Source organism: Garra rufa, chromosome 6, assembly GCF_049309525.1.
Source record: "Garra rufa chromosome 6, GarRuf1.0, whole genome shotgun sequence".
In the NCBI taxonomy this organism is placed as follows: domain Eukaryota; kingdom Metazoa; phylum Chordata; class Actinopteri; order Cypriniformes; family Cyprinidae; genus Garra; species Garra rufa.
In genome coordinates this window covers 42,539,237-42,557,077 of record NC_133366.1, presented here as the reverse complement: position 1 = coordinate 42,557,077, position 17,841 = coordinate 42,539,237, and the positions used below count along the sequence as shown (strand labels likewise).

General features: G+C 39.5%; 1 protein-coding gene across 1 annotated transcript in view; it reads left to right on the top strand.

The window, feature by feature from the left end:
- The window catches only part of ank2a (ankyrin 2a, neuronal), a 58,906-nt gene that overhangs the window by 39,735 nt on the left and 1,330 nt on the right, over positions 1-17,841 (top strand). Inside the window, exons 38-46 of the mRNA XM_073843253.1 lie at positions 752-795; positions 7,505-7,557; positions 7,715-7,846; positions 7,946-8,086; positions 8,183-8,384; positions 8,471-8,543; positions 12,944-13,027; positions 14,922-15,086; positions 15,222-15,395. Coding sequence (XP_073699354.1) covers positions 752-795; positions 7,505-7,557; positions 7,715-7,846; positions 7,946-8,086; positions 8,183-8,384; positions 8,471-8,543; positions 12,944-13,027; positions 14,922-15,086; positions 15,222-15,395 — 1,068 coding nt within the window. The remainder of the gene's footprint in view (positions 1-751; positions 796-7,504; positions 7,558-7,714; positions 7,847-7,945; positions 8,087-8,182; positions 8,385-8,470; positions 8,544-12,943; positions 13,028-14,921; positions 15,087-15,221; positions 15,396-17,841) is intronic.

Sequence of the window (17,841 nt, the reverse complement as noted above, 5' to 3'; positions counted from 1 at the left end):
TGAGGATGTGGATGAGCCATTTGAAATTGTTGAAAAAGTGAAAGAGGACTTAGAGAAGGTAGAAGAGATCCTTCGTGATGGAACAAGGGATGATACAAAGAGGGAAGATGCTATTGGGAGATCTGTAACCATTGATGATGAAGAGTGGGTACTTCTCAGTGAGACAGATGTTGAGGAATCCAACGTCAAAAATAGCACTGAAGTCCAAGAGACACTTGTTCAGGAAGTTCGTATCACAAGAGAAACTATATCCCGTTCTTCTCCTAACAGGGATATTTCAGGTATGGTTTCGTATCTCAGCAGTGAATTAGAACAGTGCCTGCAGGAAACGGCTGTACCATTTAGTGATTCACAAGATGTGGATTGCATCCAAGAAACCTTTACAGAGGTTGTTGTAAAACGTGGTAAACACCGTCCAGCAGAAATCAAAAAGCCAGCAAGGAAAAAGCGTAAAGAGAGAGAGTTTGCAAGCGGCAGTTCAGAGGATGACTTGGAAAGGATGAGTAGGAGTCAATCTGAGGAGTCTCTTGATGAAGATGCGGTTATCGGTATATCTGAACCTGTCTTTGGATCTGTGCCTGTGTCTCCTAGAGTTGTGGAAACTCCAATTGGATCCATTAAGGACAGGGTTAAGGCACTGCAGAAGAAGGTCGAAGAAGAGAATGAGGTGGACAGTCAAAAGTGGAAATCCCAAAACGTGAATACTTCCCAGAGTAAGTCATATGTCACAGAAACAGAAAAATCAGCCAAGATTCCTCCAAAATCCCCTAGATCTCCAAAGTCACAGACGGAAAGGCTAGAAGAAACTATGTCTGTAAGAGAGCTGATGAAGGCATTTCAGACTGGCCAGGATCCATCGAAAAGCAAGTCTGGACTTTTTGAACATAAAGCAATTACGACTGTAGCCTCTGAAGCAACACGTTCTGATGAGATTCCCTCAAGATATGATGGATTATATGTAACCTCAGAAACGTTAAATCCTAAGCAGATGCAGGTGCAGATTTCCCCAACAAATGATAGCCAAATGACGTTAACAATTCCGCATTTACAAGAAATTGCAGTTTCAACTGTAACCTCTAAAACGCCAAGTCCTAATGTGGTGCAAATTCCGCCAACATATGATAGCCAAACGACAGTAATAACTCAACGTTTACAAGAAAGAGCAAGGTCAACTGAAACCTCTGAAGAAAGTTCTGATGTGATGCAGATTCCTCCAACATATGATGGCCAAATGATGGTAACAACTCAACCTTTACAAGAAGGCGCAGTTACAGTTGTAACCTCTGAAATGGCAAGTCCTAATGTGTTGCAGATTTCCCCAACATATGATAGCCAAATGACGGTAACAACACAGCGTTTACAAGCAAGTGGAGTTACAACTGTAACCTCTGAAACGCCAAGTCCTAATGTGGTGCAGATTCCTCCAACATGTGATAGCCAAACGACAGTAATAACTCAACGTTTACAAGAAAGAGCAAGGTCAACTGAAACCTCTGAAGAAAGTTCTGATGTGATGCAGATTCCTCCAACATATGATGGCCAAATTATGGTAACAACTCAACCTTTACAAGAAGGCGCGGTTACAGCTGTAACCTCTGAAATGGCAAGTCCTAATGTGTTGCAGATTTCCCCAACATATGACAGCCAAATGACGGTAACAACACAGCGTTTACAAGCAAGTGGAGTTACAACTGTAACCTCTGAAACGCCAAGTCCTAATGTGGTGCAGATTCCTCCAACATGTGATAGCCAAACGACAGTAATAACTCAACGTTTACAAGAAAGAGCTAGGTCAACTGAAACCTCTGAAGAAATTTCTGATGTGATGCAGATTCCTCCAACATATGATGGCCAAATGATGGTAACAACTCAACCTTTACAAGAAGGCGCAGTTACAGCTGTAACCTCTGAAATGGCAAGTCCTAATGTGTTGCAGATTTCCCCAACATATGACAGCCAAATGACGGTAACAACACAGCGTTTACAAGCAAGTGGAGTTACAACTGTAACCTCTGAAACGCCAAGTCCTAATGTGGTGCAGATTTCCCCAACATGTGATAGCCAAATGACAGTAATAACTCAATGTTTACCAGAAAGAGCAAGGTCAACTGAAACCTCTGAAGAAATTTCTGATCTGATGCAGATTCCTCCAACATATGATGGTCAAATGACAGAATCAACACAGAATTTAAAAGAAAGAGCAATTACAACTGTAACCTCTGAAATGCAAATTCCATATGTGGTGCAGATTTCCCCAACATATGATAGCCAAATGACAGTAACAACTCACAATTTACAAGGAACTGCAGGTACAACTGTAACCTCTGAAACAGCAAGTCCTAATGTGGTGCAGATTCCTCCAACATGTGATAGCCAAATGACAACGATAACTCAACATTTACAAGGAAGAGCAAGGTCAACTGAAATCTCTGAAGAAAGTTCTGATGTGATACAGATTCCTCCAACATGTGATAGCCAAATGTCAGTAATAACTCAAAATTTACAAGAAAGAGCAAGGTCAACTGAAACCTCTGAAGAAAGTTCTGATGTGATGCAGATTTCTCCAACATATGATAGTCAAATGACAGAATCAACCCAGAATTTAAAAGAAAGAGCAATTACAACTGTAACCTCTGAAATGCAAATTCCATATGTGGTGCAGATTTCCCCAACATATGATAGCCAAATGACGGTAACAACTCACAATTTACAAGGAAGTGCAGTTACAACTGTAACCTCTGAAACAGCAAGTCCTAATGTGGTGCAGATTCCTTCAACATGTGATAGCCAAATGTCAACAATAACTCAACATTTACAAGAAAGAGCAAGGTCAACTGAAATCTCTGAAGAAAGTTCTGATGTGATGCAGATTCCTCCAAAATGTGATAGCCAAATGTCACCAATAACTCAACATTTACAAGAAAGAGCAAGGTCAACTGAAACCTCTGAAGAAAGTTCTGATGTGACGCAGATTTCTCCAACATATGATAGTCAAATGACAGAATCAGCCCAGAATTTAAAAGAAAGACCAATTACAACTGTAACCTCTGAAGCAAGTTCTGATGTGATGCAGGTTTCTCCAACATATGATAGCCAAAAACCAGTAACAACTCAACATTTCCAAGAAAAAACAATTACAACTGTAACTACTGAAACAAGTTCGGATGTGATGCAGGTTTCTCCAACATATGTTAAACAAACTACAGAATCAACCCAGCATTTCCAAGAAGAATTTGTAGTAGAAAACACGATCCCTCAAGAATCTACTGACCAAAACACAATTCAGCACAACACAGTGATCGATGAAGGTAAAAGACTACATGAAAAACCACTGACAACTATCCACATTGAAGGTGAAGAAGCTGTAACTTCCAACATTATCTTTAACTTTGAAGAGAAAAGCTCTCCAGAAGACCTGCTTTCTAAACATACAGCAAATGACCAAAATGGAAAACCATCTCAGGAACCAGGCAGAGCTGAAAATGAGGAACTGCTATGCAACGAAGACCCAGGATTGACACCTGAGAGAACGTACTATGAAGATAGCATGTACCTGAACAGAAGATTGTCTGTGGAACCTCAGATCAGCCCAGACAGGAAACCATCAGAGGATTTCAGTGCAGATATAAAGGCAGAGCTTGAGGACAATCCTAAATATCAGCTCTATAGGCGAACTTCAGGTGAAGCAAGTAAACATTATTTAATGTATAATGATGGCCTTCCTTTGGAAGATGAGGAGCAGATGCAACTGGCAGCAGAGGATCCAAGTAAATCAAACATAATCACTGCATTTGCTACTGCAATGGTGCAAGGTGAGCCCTTGTGTCAAAGTGAAATACATGATGGAGCACTGGAAGAAAGTCCTGATAGTGACAAACATGAGGCCTTGGCAGTCTCTCCTGGCAATAGTATAGGGACAAGGACTCCTCACTCCAGCACAGGTGACAGTGAGAAACATGAGGGACTTGCTGAAACCCCCCAAAATAGTCCTGAAGTCCTTGATTTTTCTTCCAGGACAACTAGTAAAGAAACAGAAGACAGATATCCAGGGGATCAGGAGACAACTCACCAGTCAAGTTTTGTGACATCACATGGAAAAGTGGAGAGTGACGAGAGTGAATCATGTTCAGTAACTTCCATAAAAAGCAAGACTGAATCACCTAATGATTTTAGGATTGAATCACCTTTCCCATTTACTAAAATTGAGTCACCATCCAGTGATGATTCTAAGATGGATTCACCCTCTCCATCCACCAAAATTGAATCACCATCCTTTGATAATTCAAAGACAATAATGCAAAGTAAAATTCAAGTTATGAAATCGGACAGTGAAATATCAGCACATGATATGAAAAGTGATGTAACCTCTAGAGATAGTATGACGCTGATAAAATCGGATTTATTTACTACATCTAAAAAGATACCACAATATAGCCATCACAGTGAAGATGCACCAGAGAGACCTTCTAGTTTGGATTCTCTGCAGCCTGCAACCAAGACTGACTCTAAAACTCTCTGTAGAACAGACTCGCTGGAAACTACTCCCATCAGAGAAGATGAATCATCCCAAAAATCACCAGACTCTATTGAGCCAAGCCCAACCAAGGAGTCTCCATGTCAAGACTCTTTAGAGGGAAGTCCCACTGGTCAAGGATCTGGTCAACTGAGTTACACTGAAAGGGTCTTCTCAACAAGTCAGGCTTTCATTTCTGACATCAAGGAAGAAGAAATAGTTTCTAAACAAAACATTTATTTAGAAAGTGAGCCATCCCAAGGGTCCCATGAGACCTTAGATACGCCGCACATGACCCTGGAGCAAAATGAAAAGGTGTTTGACATTGGGGATCTTCATGACTTTGATGCTTTACAAAGACAATTCACTCCAGAAGAAGAGATGTTTAAGATGGCTGCAAAGATCAAAACATTTGATGAAATGGAAAAGGATGCAAAAGTTAAAAGGGTAAAATTTGATTTTGATTGTGTTTCTATACAACCAAAAGAAGAAGTGTTGTCACCACATAGAAGTTCTCCAGACTATAACACATTGTTAACCGACAGCCCTGCTGAATCTAGCCCGGTATTACCCTTACATTCGTCATTGTCAGAAGATTATTATGACAGCCCTGAGTTGGAGGAATCAACTTACAAGGTCTCAGGAGCAACCACTGAGGATTTAGAGTCCACAGACAAAATGGAGGAGGAAGAAACCCATTTACAGACATGCATAGACATACCATCTATGCAAAAACATGTTGAGAACAAGGAGGAGGACTATGAACAGATACCTCCAGAGTACCATAGTATAGTGTTTGGTGAGACTACAACTCAGGAATGTCTTATTGTTACTTCAGCAGAGAGCAAAATGGACATTGCGATGGAAGGTGATGTTGATTCAAAGTCTGATTCTGATGAGAGCACAACACCTGAAAAAGTGCCTGAACCAGTTTCTCCCATCGACATTGTAGGTACGAGTACTGCTACAAAGAAAGTTCTGGATGAATGTATTCATCAAGAGGACAATGAAGAGATGCCAGAAGAATTCCCAGTATCTATTCCGAGAGACTTGGTTCCCTGGAGTGCTGAAGTGGATGACGACGAGGCATTTAATGCAAAAATTGAAGCTGAGGAGCAGAAAATACTTGCTTTATGTACAGACAGACGTTCCCATGGAACCACACCTGACACAACTCCAGGACGCACCCCTACTGAAGAGGGGACACCAAATCCTTTCCTCTTCCAAGAGGGAAAACTATTTGAGATGACCAGAGGTGGCGCTATTGACATGACCAAAAGGACCATGGAGGAAGAAGAAGAAAGGTTCTTTTTTCCGATAAATGAAGATTCAAGTGAAGAATTTGAACAAGTGGATTTCAGTGCTAGTGAATCTGTTGCAGTAGCTTCATTTGAGATGCCTACAGATGGTTTAGTACATCAAGAAAGAATCGCTGAGGAACCTGAGGCAAAGTCTGATGGCTTTAGTAAAACTGGAACCAAGAGTGTTCAACCGGAACATCCAGAATGGAGTGATTCTCCCATTCAAAGTGAACCAAAGAGTCCCACAGAGGATAATGGAATCTGTGAAGACACACTGATACAGAATGTTGACACTGCGACTTATACAGTAACAGGAACAGTCTATTCCGAGCAAGACCCAGAATCCTCAGACTCTTCTGTGGAGGATGAACAGCATTCTGTAGTTGAAATGCCCATATCCACACAAGAATCTACAATTTCCCCTAGTGCCTCAGTTTTTACTATTAGTCAACAGCAATTCCAGACATCATCTTCAATCTACATTCCATCCAATTTTGTTGCTGAAATTGAAGACACAACATCTAAACCAAAAATAGCTGTGAAAGCAGCCAGCTTTGACCAAATTTTAGAACAAGGGGACTCCATTGAACAGAATCAAAGGCCTAAATCTGAAGCAGATATTGGTGACTCAGAATGGTCCATGTCTGTTGTGGAACACACTACAATAGACAGCAGCTACACCAAACATAAGACTTCATCCTCCCAGATGCCTGTTTCACCGACACAGTCTCCTAATCTAGAGTATGCTGTATCCAGTCGACCTGAACTTCCTCCTGAATTCTCTCAGGATTTGGACTCTTCAAGGAGCACAGAGTTGGATGAAACCAAAGGTGACAGTGCCTCTGTTGAGTTAGGGGTAGAAAGTAGTTTGAAAGCAGTTCGACCCCCGTCCGTAGGCGATGATGTCTTTGAGTCAAGGCCCAACTGGGAAGATTGTGTGGAGACACAGATGCAGAGAATCTCAGAGAGCACTACCCCAGACCAAAGTAAAGGTACCTCTACTTGGCACTTGCCCCCCGTATTACCTACTCCAGATTTTACTCCATGCAAGTCTTTTCTTTTGATTTTTTTTTTATTACATTTTATTTCTTGTTCTGTGTCGTCTTGTGTTTTGTGCTGTACTTTGTCTCATCTCAGTATTTTCTTGTATGTCTGTGTGTTTGTGTGTCATGTTTTGTGACTTTTTGTCATGTTTTATTCATTTGCATATCAGTGTGTACATGAAAACTAAAATCTCAAGATTGATTGTCAACATTTATTTGCTAATAATATGGTTTCCTGTGCAATGCATGCTAACTACTGCACATGTCCTCTTAAGAATAATAACACAACAATCACAAGGACACTTTTGTGTAAAAAGTTTTAAAACAATGTTATGGCATATATTACTTTAACAGATCTTCAGTCACCGTGTTGTTCAACCTAGCTTCAATTAACATTTTTGTTGTTACTGTTAGAGGTTCAAATTAATTTTTAAATGATTTACAAAGTGATACTCTCACATATACATGATATCACAAATATCTTTTAATACAAAGTCAGAAATAATTCAAATAGTCCAAGTAGTATATATCACAAATAAAACAGAATTTGATGTTTGAAGGTTTTTTGTGTTTAAATGCATTTCATTAAGTATTAATGAAAAACTCTGACTGATGTTTACAGTGGACTGGCATGATGATGCAGATAGAAAAGAAGAGACTTTGGCCATCATTGCTGACCTTTTAGGTTTTAGTTGGACTGGTGAGTATGTCAGTGTCAAGTAGTTAGATTATGAACTATGTCTTGCATTACCCCTAGGGGCAAGTAAGCGCCACTTACGAAAAACACAATGCAGATGCATAAGTGGATATGTTTTTATTTTATTTTATTTAAAGCATGTTCATTAATCTATTTTCAGAGCTGGCCAAAGAGTTGGAGTTCAATGAAGATGAGATTCAGCAAGTGCGTACTGAAAACCCAAATTCACTACAAGAGCAAAGTCATGCTCTTTTACAGCGCTGGACAGACAGAGAAGGAAAGCATGCAACTGGTAAGTCCTGTTTTTATTTACTCTTTTAACAGTCAAATCACAAAATAATAATGCACAAAAAAACCCAAGTACATTCTGATTATGTCTCAAATTCCACAGAAGATACATTGATTAAAAGACTGACTAAAATAAACCGCATGGACATTGTCCATTTAATTGAGATTCAAATGCACAAGTCAGTTCAGGAACAAACCTCAAGAACATATGCAGAGATCGAAAGGACCCTGGACCACAGTGAAGGTAGGGCATTCAGCACATTCTTGTTTTACGCACTATTTAGATTTAGTCAAAGTTGTAGTTCTTATGCTGTCAAAGTGAATGCTTTGTCTTTTGTAGCTCTCTCCTCAGTCCAAGAAGATGGTGACAGTCTTCGGGTGGTGCGGAGAGTGGAGACTTCACAAAGGCATCCTCCAGCTGTGTCAGAAGAAGACTTATCTGTGGCCTCTCTCCTTGACATTCCATCATGGGCTGAAACAATGGGAAACACCCATTCAGAGAGCATTCATGGAGATATGATAGAAGAACTGGAGATCAATCAGTGAGTGATACATAGACCGACGTTCAGTTAATCAGTTTTCTGGTACACCTCTTGGTCATTCACTTTCCACTCTTAATGTCTTCTAGGGACAGCTTCACCAATCCATGGCTGTTACAAGAGTTCCAAAAAGAATCAACAAAGGAAGCTGCAGAAGAAGAAGTAAGTTCAAGGCATTGTACATTTGAATCGGAATCAGAGGGTCATGTCCCAAATGCCTCAAAACCAGTATAGACAAGAACCTTCCACAGAGATTGGTTATATTAATGAATATATGGATTATATGCTTCTAAACTGAACTCATGATCATTGCATGTGCTGTTTTGGTTTGTTGTCTTTCACTGGTTGTAAGTATCCCTTCAATGTCATCTCTTTACCCTTGTCATACTTTTCCATACCTCATATAATTTATCCCATAGGTTTCTGCAGAATCTGACGAGGAAATTCAAGCTCAGTGTGACGTTTCAGACGATGAAAATGCTTGTCTGTCTTCATCACCAATCATTTTAAACAGTCAGTCAGAATTCCACCAACAATCAGAGAAGGCATCACAAAATGTCTTTGATTTCAGTCAGGTATCTATTGTGAGACTTTCGTCAAGTGAAAATTCAGTTTTACCAACAGCTGAACCTGAACATGCCGTACCCGACCTACTGCAACATACTTCACCAGTGAGTAAAGAAGAAGAGACTCAACTCCAAGAACAAAATTATCAAAATGAAAGTTCTGTGTGTTTTGATCAAGTGTCACCAGTATATGAAAAAAGTGATTTAGAAAGCAATGAAAAATCATTAGAGGCACATCTTGTTGAATCTGATGAATCTGATGAATCTTCAGATGCCATGCAGTCTTCTCCATATCATGAAAGCAAACCTTCTGAAGTTGATGCATCGGTTCCTGACAGCAATCAAACGATTGACCAAAATATTAGTCCTTCATTTTCCCCTTATTCTCTTCTAAGTGAGGCTAATGAAGCTGTCTGTCATAGTGTTGAAGTGAATCCAGGGGTTTTAAGAGTGACTCCAGACCTCATTAAGGGCTCTCCAGAATCAGATCAGGTATTTCCTACTCTGGAAATACCTAGTGATTTGGATCCAGTTCCATCATTGCAAAGCCATAGAGTAGTAGAGCAACTTGAAGAAGTTGTTGAAGCCTCTCCTACTGCATCACTGCAGTCATCTACCTATCATGAAGTCACAATTTTAAATCAAGAACAATATAGTACCAACAGCTGCTCACAGCAACTCTCAGAGCCTGAAGCCGATTCTAGGATAGACCAACAAACTGATTCCCAACAACATCTGCAACTATTAAAATCTCCAGAGCAAAGGCCAGAATCCTTAGGAGACCATTGTGATGATCAGGAAGATGAACATTGTACTGAGGAGGAAGAAGTACATACACAACTGGATGTAACTATTGAACCTCTCATAGATGAGAGTCATGACTTTAAGAAAGAACTATTGTCCCCATCTGAGACTGACCCAGACATGTGGATTCAAAGTGAAACTGCACATTGGAGTGAAACGTCATCTCTCTGTAACTCTGATCTCAGTCCACAAACACCAGAAACAGTCATATCTTATCAACATTTTGACTTTAGGGAGAGGTCTTCTGAACTTGGATCAACAGCGATTAAGAAAACTGTTTCGCAGGAGGCAGTGGTATCCAGAGATTTAAGACGACTGCATTCTGAATCAATCTCTAGTGCAACCCAAAAGTCAGAAGAAAAACATATTGACCGGTGTCTCTCAGAGTCCTCTGAACCCTTGATGCTCACGTTGAACATGAATCCAGCACCTAAGGAACCTGTTTCCCAGGAGGCAGTACTAGCTGTGCCACTCTCTCAGGATGGCTGTGGCAAGGCCTTAACTTCCAAAGAATCCACACGGCTACTGTCGGACTCAGTTATTTCTGGTGCAACATCCCAAAAATCTGAGGAAAAACATGGTGCCCGTTGTCTCTCTGACTCTTCTGAACCTTTGGTGTTCAGCATGAATTCAGTGCTTGAGGAACTTAAGAAAACAGTTCAGCCAAAACAGCCATTAGCTGATCAACCACTGAGCTCTGAGACGAGTGTCTCATTAAGTCTTAGTGTATCCCAAGATTCATTCACAGGGGAACTACAATCAACGGTTGAAAAAACATCAGTTGTGTCACCTAAATCTCAAATTGACCTGAGTGAAAATGTGGAATCAGAAGTTCCAGATGTGGCGAAACCTGGCAAAGTTGAAAAACCAAAACACAAAGAATTACTAAGCATTGATCATCAGCATGATCAAGACACATTCACAGGGGAACTACAATCAACGGTTGAAAAAACATCAGTTGAGTCACCTAAATCTCAAATAGACCTGAGTGATCAACAGCATGATCAAGACACATTCACAGGGGAACTACAATCAACAGTTGAAAAAACATCAGTTGTGTCACCTAAATCTCAAATTGATCTGAGTGAAAATGTGGAATTAGAAGTTCCAGATGTGGCGAAACCTGGCAAAGTTGAAAAACCAAAACACAAAGAATTACTAAGCATTGATCATCAGCATGATCAAGACACATTCACAGGGGAACTACAATCAATGGTTGAAAAAACATCAGTTGTGTCACCTAAATCTCAAATTGACCTGAGTGATCAACAGCATGATCAAGACACATTCACAGGGGAACTTCAATCAACGGTTGAAAAAACATCAGTTGTGTCACCTAAATCTCAAATTGACCTGAGTGATCAACAACATGATCAAGACACATTCACAGGGGAACTTCAATCAACGGTTGAAAAAACATCAATTGAGTCACCTAAATCTCAAATTGATCTGAGTGAAAATGTGGAATCAGAAGTTCCAGATGTGGCAAAACCTGGCAAAGTTGAAAAACCAAAACACAAAGAATTTCTAAGCATTGATCAACAACATGATGACTCTGATCTTGAGACATTTTTCGACTGCAAACAGACTGTCTCAGACTATTCTGAAGCAGAAGAAGATGAACCTTGGAAAGGCGCCATGGCACTAAGTAATAAATTCTTAAGGTCTACTGTTCATGAATTACAACAACAACCAAATGTCAGAAGTCCCTCAGAATATATGCCACCCCACGGGAGCCCTCGTTGGTCAATCAGGTCATCAGACAGTGAAGATTTCGAGGATTCTCCCATCATCCATGAACCCAGTGAGGATGCTGAGGACAAAGACGTTTACTTGCAGAAAAGTTTGGAATCATCTGCACAAACTCCTCAGGAGCTTCCTCCTCGAGGAGGGGCTGAGTATAATGATGATGATGATCTGAGGAGGGTAAGCGTCCTCAGCATGACCTCCCCCTCCACCCATCCTTCTCTGAGCTACCCTAATCCATTTCCTGAATGAGTTTGCTGAAGGGATGGTGTTTGGTTTCTTTGAATCAACAATTATACTAATTAGGATTTTAAAACCTGAAAAACGTTTGATCAAGCAAAAATAAAAACATGATCATGTCACATTCATGCCTTAACACCATCATAATCACCATCAGCTTGTTCAAATAGTGCTGATGCATGTACTACATTTATGACATTGTAAGGTCATATACTATATATGCAGGATTTTCCAAGTACGAATAATTATCATAATGTAAATTACACTTAAGAGGGTTTTTTGTCCTTAGATGCTCACACTAACAACTAAGCAACTGATTGTTGGTTTTGAAATAACTTTCTTAGCACGTAGTTGTTTCATATAAGAAATCTGTTTAAAAATGGTGCATGTTGTGTCAAGTTAACAATGTTTTGTTGCCCCTTCTATTGTGTTTTTGATAAAAATTGCCATTTGATCTTACAGATACTTGATTGTCAGATTCTAATAATTTAATCTTACGCTGTTTTGCCAGAGGGGGCAGCATTGCATTCATTTGTCAAATGTATTTATTTTTATGTTGTATACATTTCATGTACTTTTCAATCTTATGTTATTGCATGATTTTTCATACATACTGCTTGGTTAGGAGATTGATGAGGCATTAGGTGTGCTGTCGGATAGCTCTGATGAGGATGTGCTGACCACCAGAGTGGTGCGAAGGAGAGTAATTATTCAGGTACATCTGTGGCTGAAGATTGCTTGCTCCATTTTGGAGGTTCGGCGTTTCTTAACACACATTTGGTGAACACCTTTGGCCAAGGCTTACTGAATAACCTATTCCCAAAATGCTGTGTGATGGTTTTTCATGTAGCTCTAAGATTTTTTTTTTACGGAAACTGACTTGATTTTACAATCCTGCATTTTCAGCTGTGACTTAACCTCCCTGCTCCTCCTCTATTGATTGTAAAAGTTGTCCATTTTAAGCTAAGAAAATATGTATGATCTCCTTTATATTATAGAGTTGACCCTTATTCACCAAAAAATGGACAACTTCTACAAGAAGTGTGCTCCTTTCTATACCGTATTAATATTTTCAAAATTATTTCTTTATTATTCCTCTTACGCTAACCCTAACCTTTACCCAAGCCAGGGCAGCTGTTTCCTCTTATGGTGAACACTGCTTTAGCTGCAGACATGTATTGATTAAGTGTCTGGTTTCTTCTACAGGGTGATGAAGTTCCAGATGTTCCTCCACAGTCGGTAACAGAAGAGCAATACACAGATGCACAGGGCAACTTGGTTGTGAAAAAGGTAAACATCCAAGATTTGCAGTATTCATGCATTCATTAAGCTATCCTTTAATCTGACCATCTATCCATTCTAGTCAATCCATCTACGCTTTATCCATCTTGTAGTCCATCCTTCTTTTAATCCATCCATCCATCTATCCATCTTTGGAAACACTTAATTTTGATAATCCACGTCTATACATTCTACTAACTAGGGCTGGGCGATATGGCTGAAAACTGTATCACGATATCAGTGTTTCATATCGGTCGATATCGATAATTATTGACATCTTTTATGACCCATTTAAAATAAGGACCAGGAGAAAATATATATTACATTTAAACATTTTTATTTTAAACTTAACCTTCCTCTGATCATAATCCCCTTAGTTATTAAAACTGAAATGTCAACAACCATGGAAATCTCAAATAATTAAAATGTAAACATAAGTCTAAAGTCACAATGAACACTTAACAATTATCTCTTAACATTTATGGTGCAAAATGAAAGAAAATGTAAGAAATGCTTAATAAAGTGTTGGCCGACAATATTTCTTGCTGCACAGATTCTTTGCACATTACATACAGCTTAGGAATGGCAGTCTTAGAAAAGTACTTTCGGCCAGGAAGAACATAGCGTGGGTCAAGCACGTGTATAAGCTTTTTATAACCTGGCTTCTCAACAGTGCTAAGCGGAAGCATGTCTTTGGCTATATTGCTTCGCAACCTCTGTTTTCTTCCAACGAAGAATAAAAAATATCAAACATTTTATCAAACACATTTTTTATTGATATCGATCACGTGTCTATCGCGATACATATCGTTTTATCTCCCAGCCCTACTACTAACTAAAAGTAATTCAACTACTAGTCATTGTACTATTAGTAGACTTTGTGCTTAATATCTGTTAATCTGTCCCCCAACAGAAACGTATCCTTCCATCTATCCACTCACCCTTTCATCCATCCATCCATCCTTCTATCTGTTCACTTTCATCCATCTATTGATCTATTCATCCACCCATCTACCTTTTTATCCATCCATCTAGCTTTAGTCCATCCATCTGAGCTTCAGTCCATCCATTCTTCCATCCTTTCACCCTTTCATCCATCCATCCATCTATCTGAGCTCTAGTCCATCCATTTACACTTTCATCCATCCATCCACTCTTTTATTCATCCATCCATCTGAGCTTCAGTCCATCTATCCTCCCATCCATTCACCCTTTCATCCATCCACCATCTATCATCTAAGCTTCAGTCATCCATCCATCTGAGCTCCAGTCCATACAGCCATCCATCCATCTGAGCTTCAGTCTACCCATCCATCCATTCTTCCACCCATTTACTTTCATCCATCCATCCATCCACCTACCTTTTTATCCATCCATCTATCCATCTGAGCTTCAGTCTATCCATCCATCTAAGCTTCAGGCCATACATCGATCCATCCTTCCACCCATTCACCCTTTCATCCATCCAGCCATCCTTCCATCATCCATCTATCCATCCATCTAAGCTTCAGTTCACACATTCATCATCCTTCCACCCATTCACCTATCCATCCATCCATCCATCCATCCGAGCTTCAGTCAACCCATCCATCTTAGCTTCAGTCCACCCATCTATCCATTCTTCCACCCTTTCACTCTTTCATTCATCCACTCACCCTATTCATTCAAGCTTCAGTCCAACCATCCATCCATCTGAGCCCCAGTCTTTCCATCTATCTGTGCTTCAGTCCATTCATCTGAGCTTCAGTCCATACATCCTTCCACCCATTCACCCTTTCATCCATCCATCGATCCATCCACCTACCTTTTTATCCGAGCTTAGTCCATCCATCCATCTGTCCCTAACTGATCAACAATGGATTTATGTTAAATACTTGTTTACCTCACTCTCTTACCTTCTCAGGTGACCAGGAAGGTCATTCGCCGATGTGTGTCATCTGATGGGGTGGAGACCGAGCATGTGAGGATGGAGGGCTCCCCCCAACAGCCTGTCATTGTGGCACCGGGGGATGGATACTCAAAAGTAATAAAGAGGACAGTACTGAAGAGCGAAGGACATCAGGCAGAGGTGTGCGATGCTTTGATTACTTAATCATATAATGAAATTACATGCAACTCAACCAACATCTAAGTTTAATTAAATCCATTAATCAAAATATGGGCATTTAATGAGTGTTGCTAAATGTTTTTTGTTTCATTTCAGGTGACTTTCCATGAACAAGATGGGATGCCATCTTCAAAGGGTGAATCTGCTGTAGGTCGAGAGGTCAGACAGGTGGTCCAGACAACAATGGTACATGGCGAACAGCTGGAAAAGCATGAGGGGGATTCTTTCCTCGCCTCAGACCTGCCCTCAGCCCGGGATGACTTCACCCAGGTGAGCTGCCGATCACAGCAGTCATTTCTGACATCTATACAACATCAGATTATAAAGATCAGGGTTATTTTGAGGGGGAAATTGCAGAATTACCACTGTCTTAACATTATGCCTGTAATATATTTTTTCTAACCAAAAGTTCTATCACAGTTTGTTCCAGTTTATGCATGTTTGTTATGCATATACGTATATTTTGCACTAAAAGTGCAAATTGTTTTCATTTCTAGGATGATAACTGGATGTCACTAAATTATATATGTAGTATATTATACTATAAAATATAGTATTACACCATTCATTATCGTCTTGGAAATATGATTATTTTACTTTTTAGCCGGTTTTGTGTAAAATGGTAATATTAAAATTTCATAAAAATGAAATTTTTGTTTTTCATCACAATGAAAACGTGCATCATGTTATACACTGTTCTTTACAAATGTTAGTCATCCAGGTACTGCATGCATACAGTAAATTCAAATGCTGTGCACATACGGCAGAAACACTACTTTGCTATTTGGAACATAGCTATGAACATTTAAGGCATTCTCTGCTTGTACAGTCCAATATTCTCCATTTTTGTTTCTTCTTTTCATAAGGGATAATGTAGTGTTAATGTAGTGTGTGCCTCATTCCCTCAGGCTCTAAGCTACTTTGGAGGTTTTAGGAAGGTGCAGATACCTCAAGTGGTAGAGCAGAAAATTCTGCAGCCTAATGGATCTGTGATCAGGAGGTTTGAGAGACAGGCATGGCGTTTGTGTGCATATTAGCATGAAAGTGTGTGTATGGGGGGGCAAATAGAAGGGAAAACATTTTATCTACACTATGTTCAAAAGTGTGGGGTTAGTATATTTTTTGGAAGACTCCTATGCTTACCAATGCTGCATTTATTTGATTAAAAATATTATTGCAATTTAAAATAACTGATATAAATTTGAATATACAGTTAAGGTCAAAAGTTTACATACACCTTGCAGAATTTGCAAAATGCAAATTATTTTACCAAAATAAGAGGGATCATAGAAAATGCATGTTATTTTGTTATTGTTTTTATTTAGTACTGATCTGAATAAGGTATTTCACACAAAAGACATTTACATATAGTCAATAAGAGAAAATAATAGTTGTTCATGAGTCCATAGTTTGTCCTAAAAAAGTTAAACTACCCGCTGTTCATCAGAAAAAATCCTTCAGGTCCCACAAACTCTTTGGTTTTTGTGCATTTTTGTGGAAAAGATGGATCTCAAAATCATACAGTCATTGTTGGAAAGGGTTGAAATACACAAAAATGCTCAAAAACCAAAGAATTTGTGGGACCTGAAGGATTTTTCTGAAGAACAGCAGGCAGTTTAATAAGTCAAACAAGGGTCTCATGAACAACTATCACTAAACAACAAAAAACACAGCTGTGGATCACTCAGGTAACAACACAGTAGTACTAAGAATCAAGTGTAAGTAAACTTTTGAACAGGGTCATTTTCTATGAATTCATCTATTATTTTCTCTTGTGGACTATATGTCAATGTCTTTTATGTGAAATATCTTATTCAGGTCACTACTAAATAAAAAATAACGTGCATTTTGTATGATCCCACTTATTTTGGTAAAATAATTACATACATTTAGCAGATTCTGCAAGGTGTATGTAAACTTTCGACCTTAACTGTATATTACATTGTGATGGCAAAGTTACATTTTCAGCATTCATTAAACCAGTCTTCAGTGATTTTTCAGAAATGCTTCTAATATGCTGATTTGGTTCTTAAAGGGGTCCTATTATGCTTTTTCACTTTTTGAACTTTAGCCAGTGTGGGGTGTGTATGTTTGGGCATAAAAAACATCTACAAAGTTACAAATCTCAAAGTCCACTCCAAACGGAGATATTTCGTTTTTTAAAATTTCCCTTTTCAAGAACTACAACGAACGACTCGTTTGGACTACAGCATTTGTTTTCCTGATGCAATGATGTCACAACGCGGTATCCCGCCTACTGAAATTCAATTCGTTGGCGGGTGGGGGATTCGCCTAACTTTACCCATGTAGAATGTACAGCCGCTTTTGGGATGCTATAGTGAGCCGTAGGTCGGCTCGTTTAAACGCAGCTTTAACTAAAGGTTCGCGAACTGCTCCGGTAGCCGTGCTGAAGCCGCGCCGTTCACGTGTGTTGTACAGAGGGTCCAAACACACGCAGATCCGCGGCTGATGTAAACACGAACTAGCACATGTCTACGCCGCCCCGAAGACATGTGCAGTATGTGGTAAGAGATTTATTTATCATACAGTGTAGATAGCTTCACTAGGTGTATATGACTTCCTTCTTTCAGACGAATGCAATCGGAGTTATATTAAATCAATTCTGGTACTCATAGAACAGCATAGACTGAAAATAAGTCGATCCACAATAAAAAAAATGCCTCACATGGCCCCGGGGCGGGTCGGTAAAAGCCTC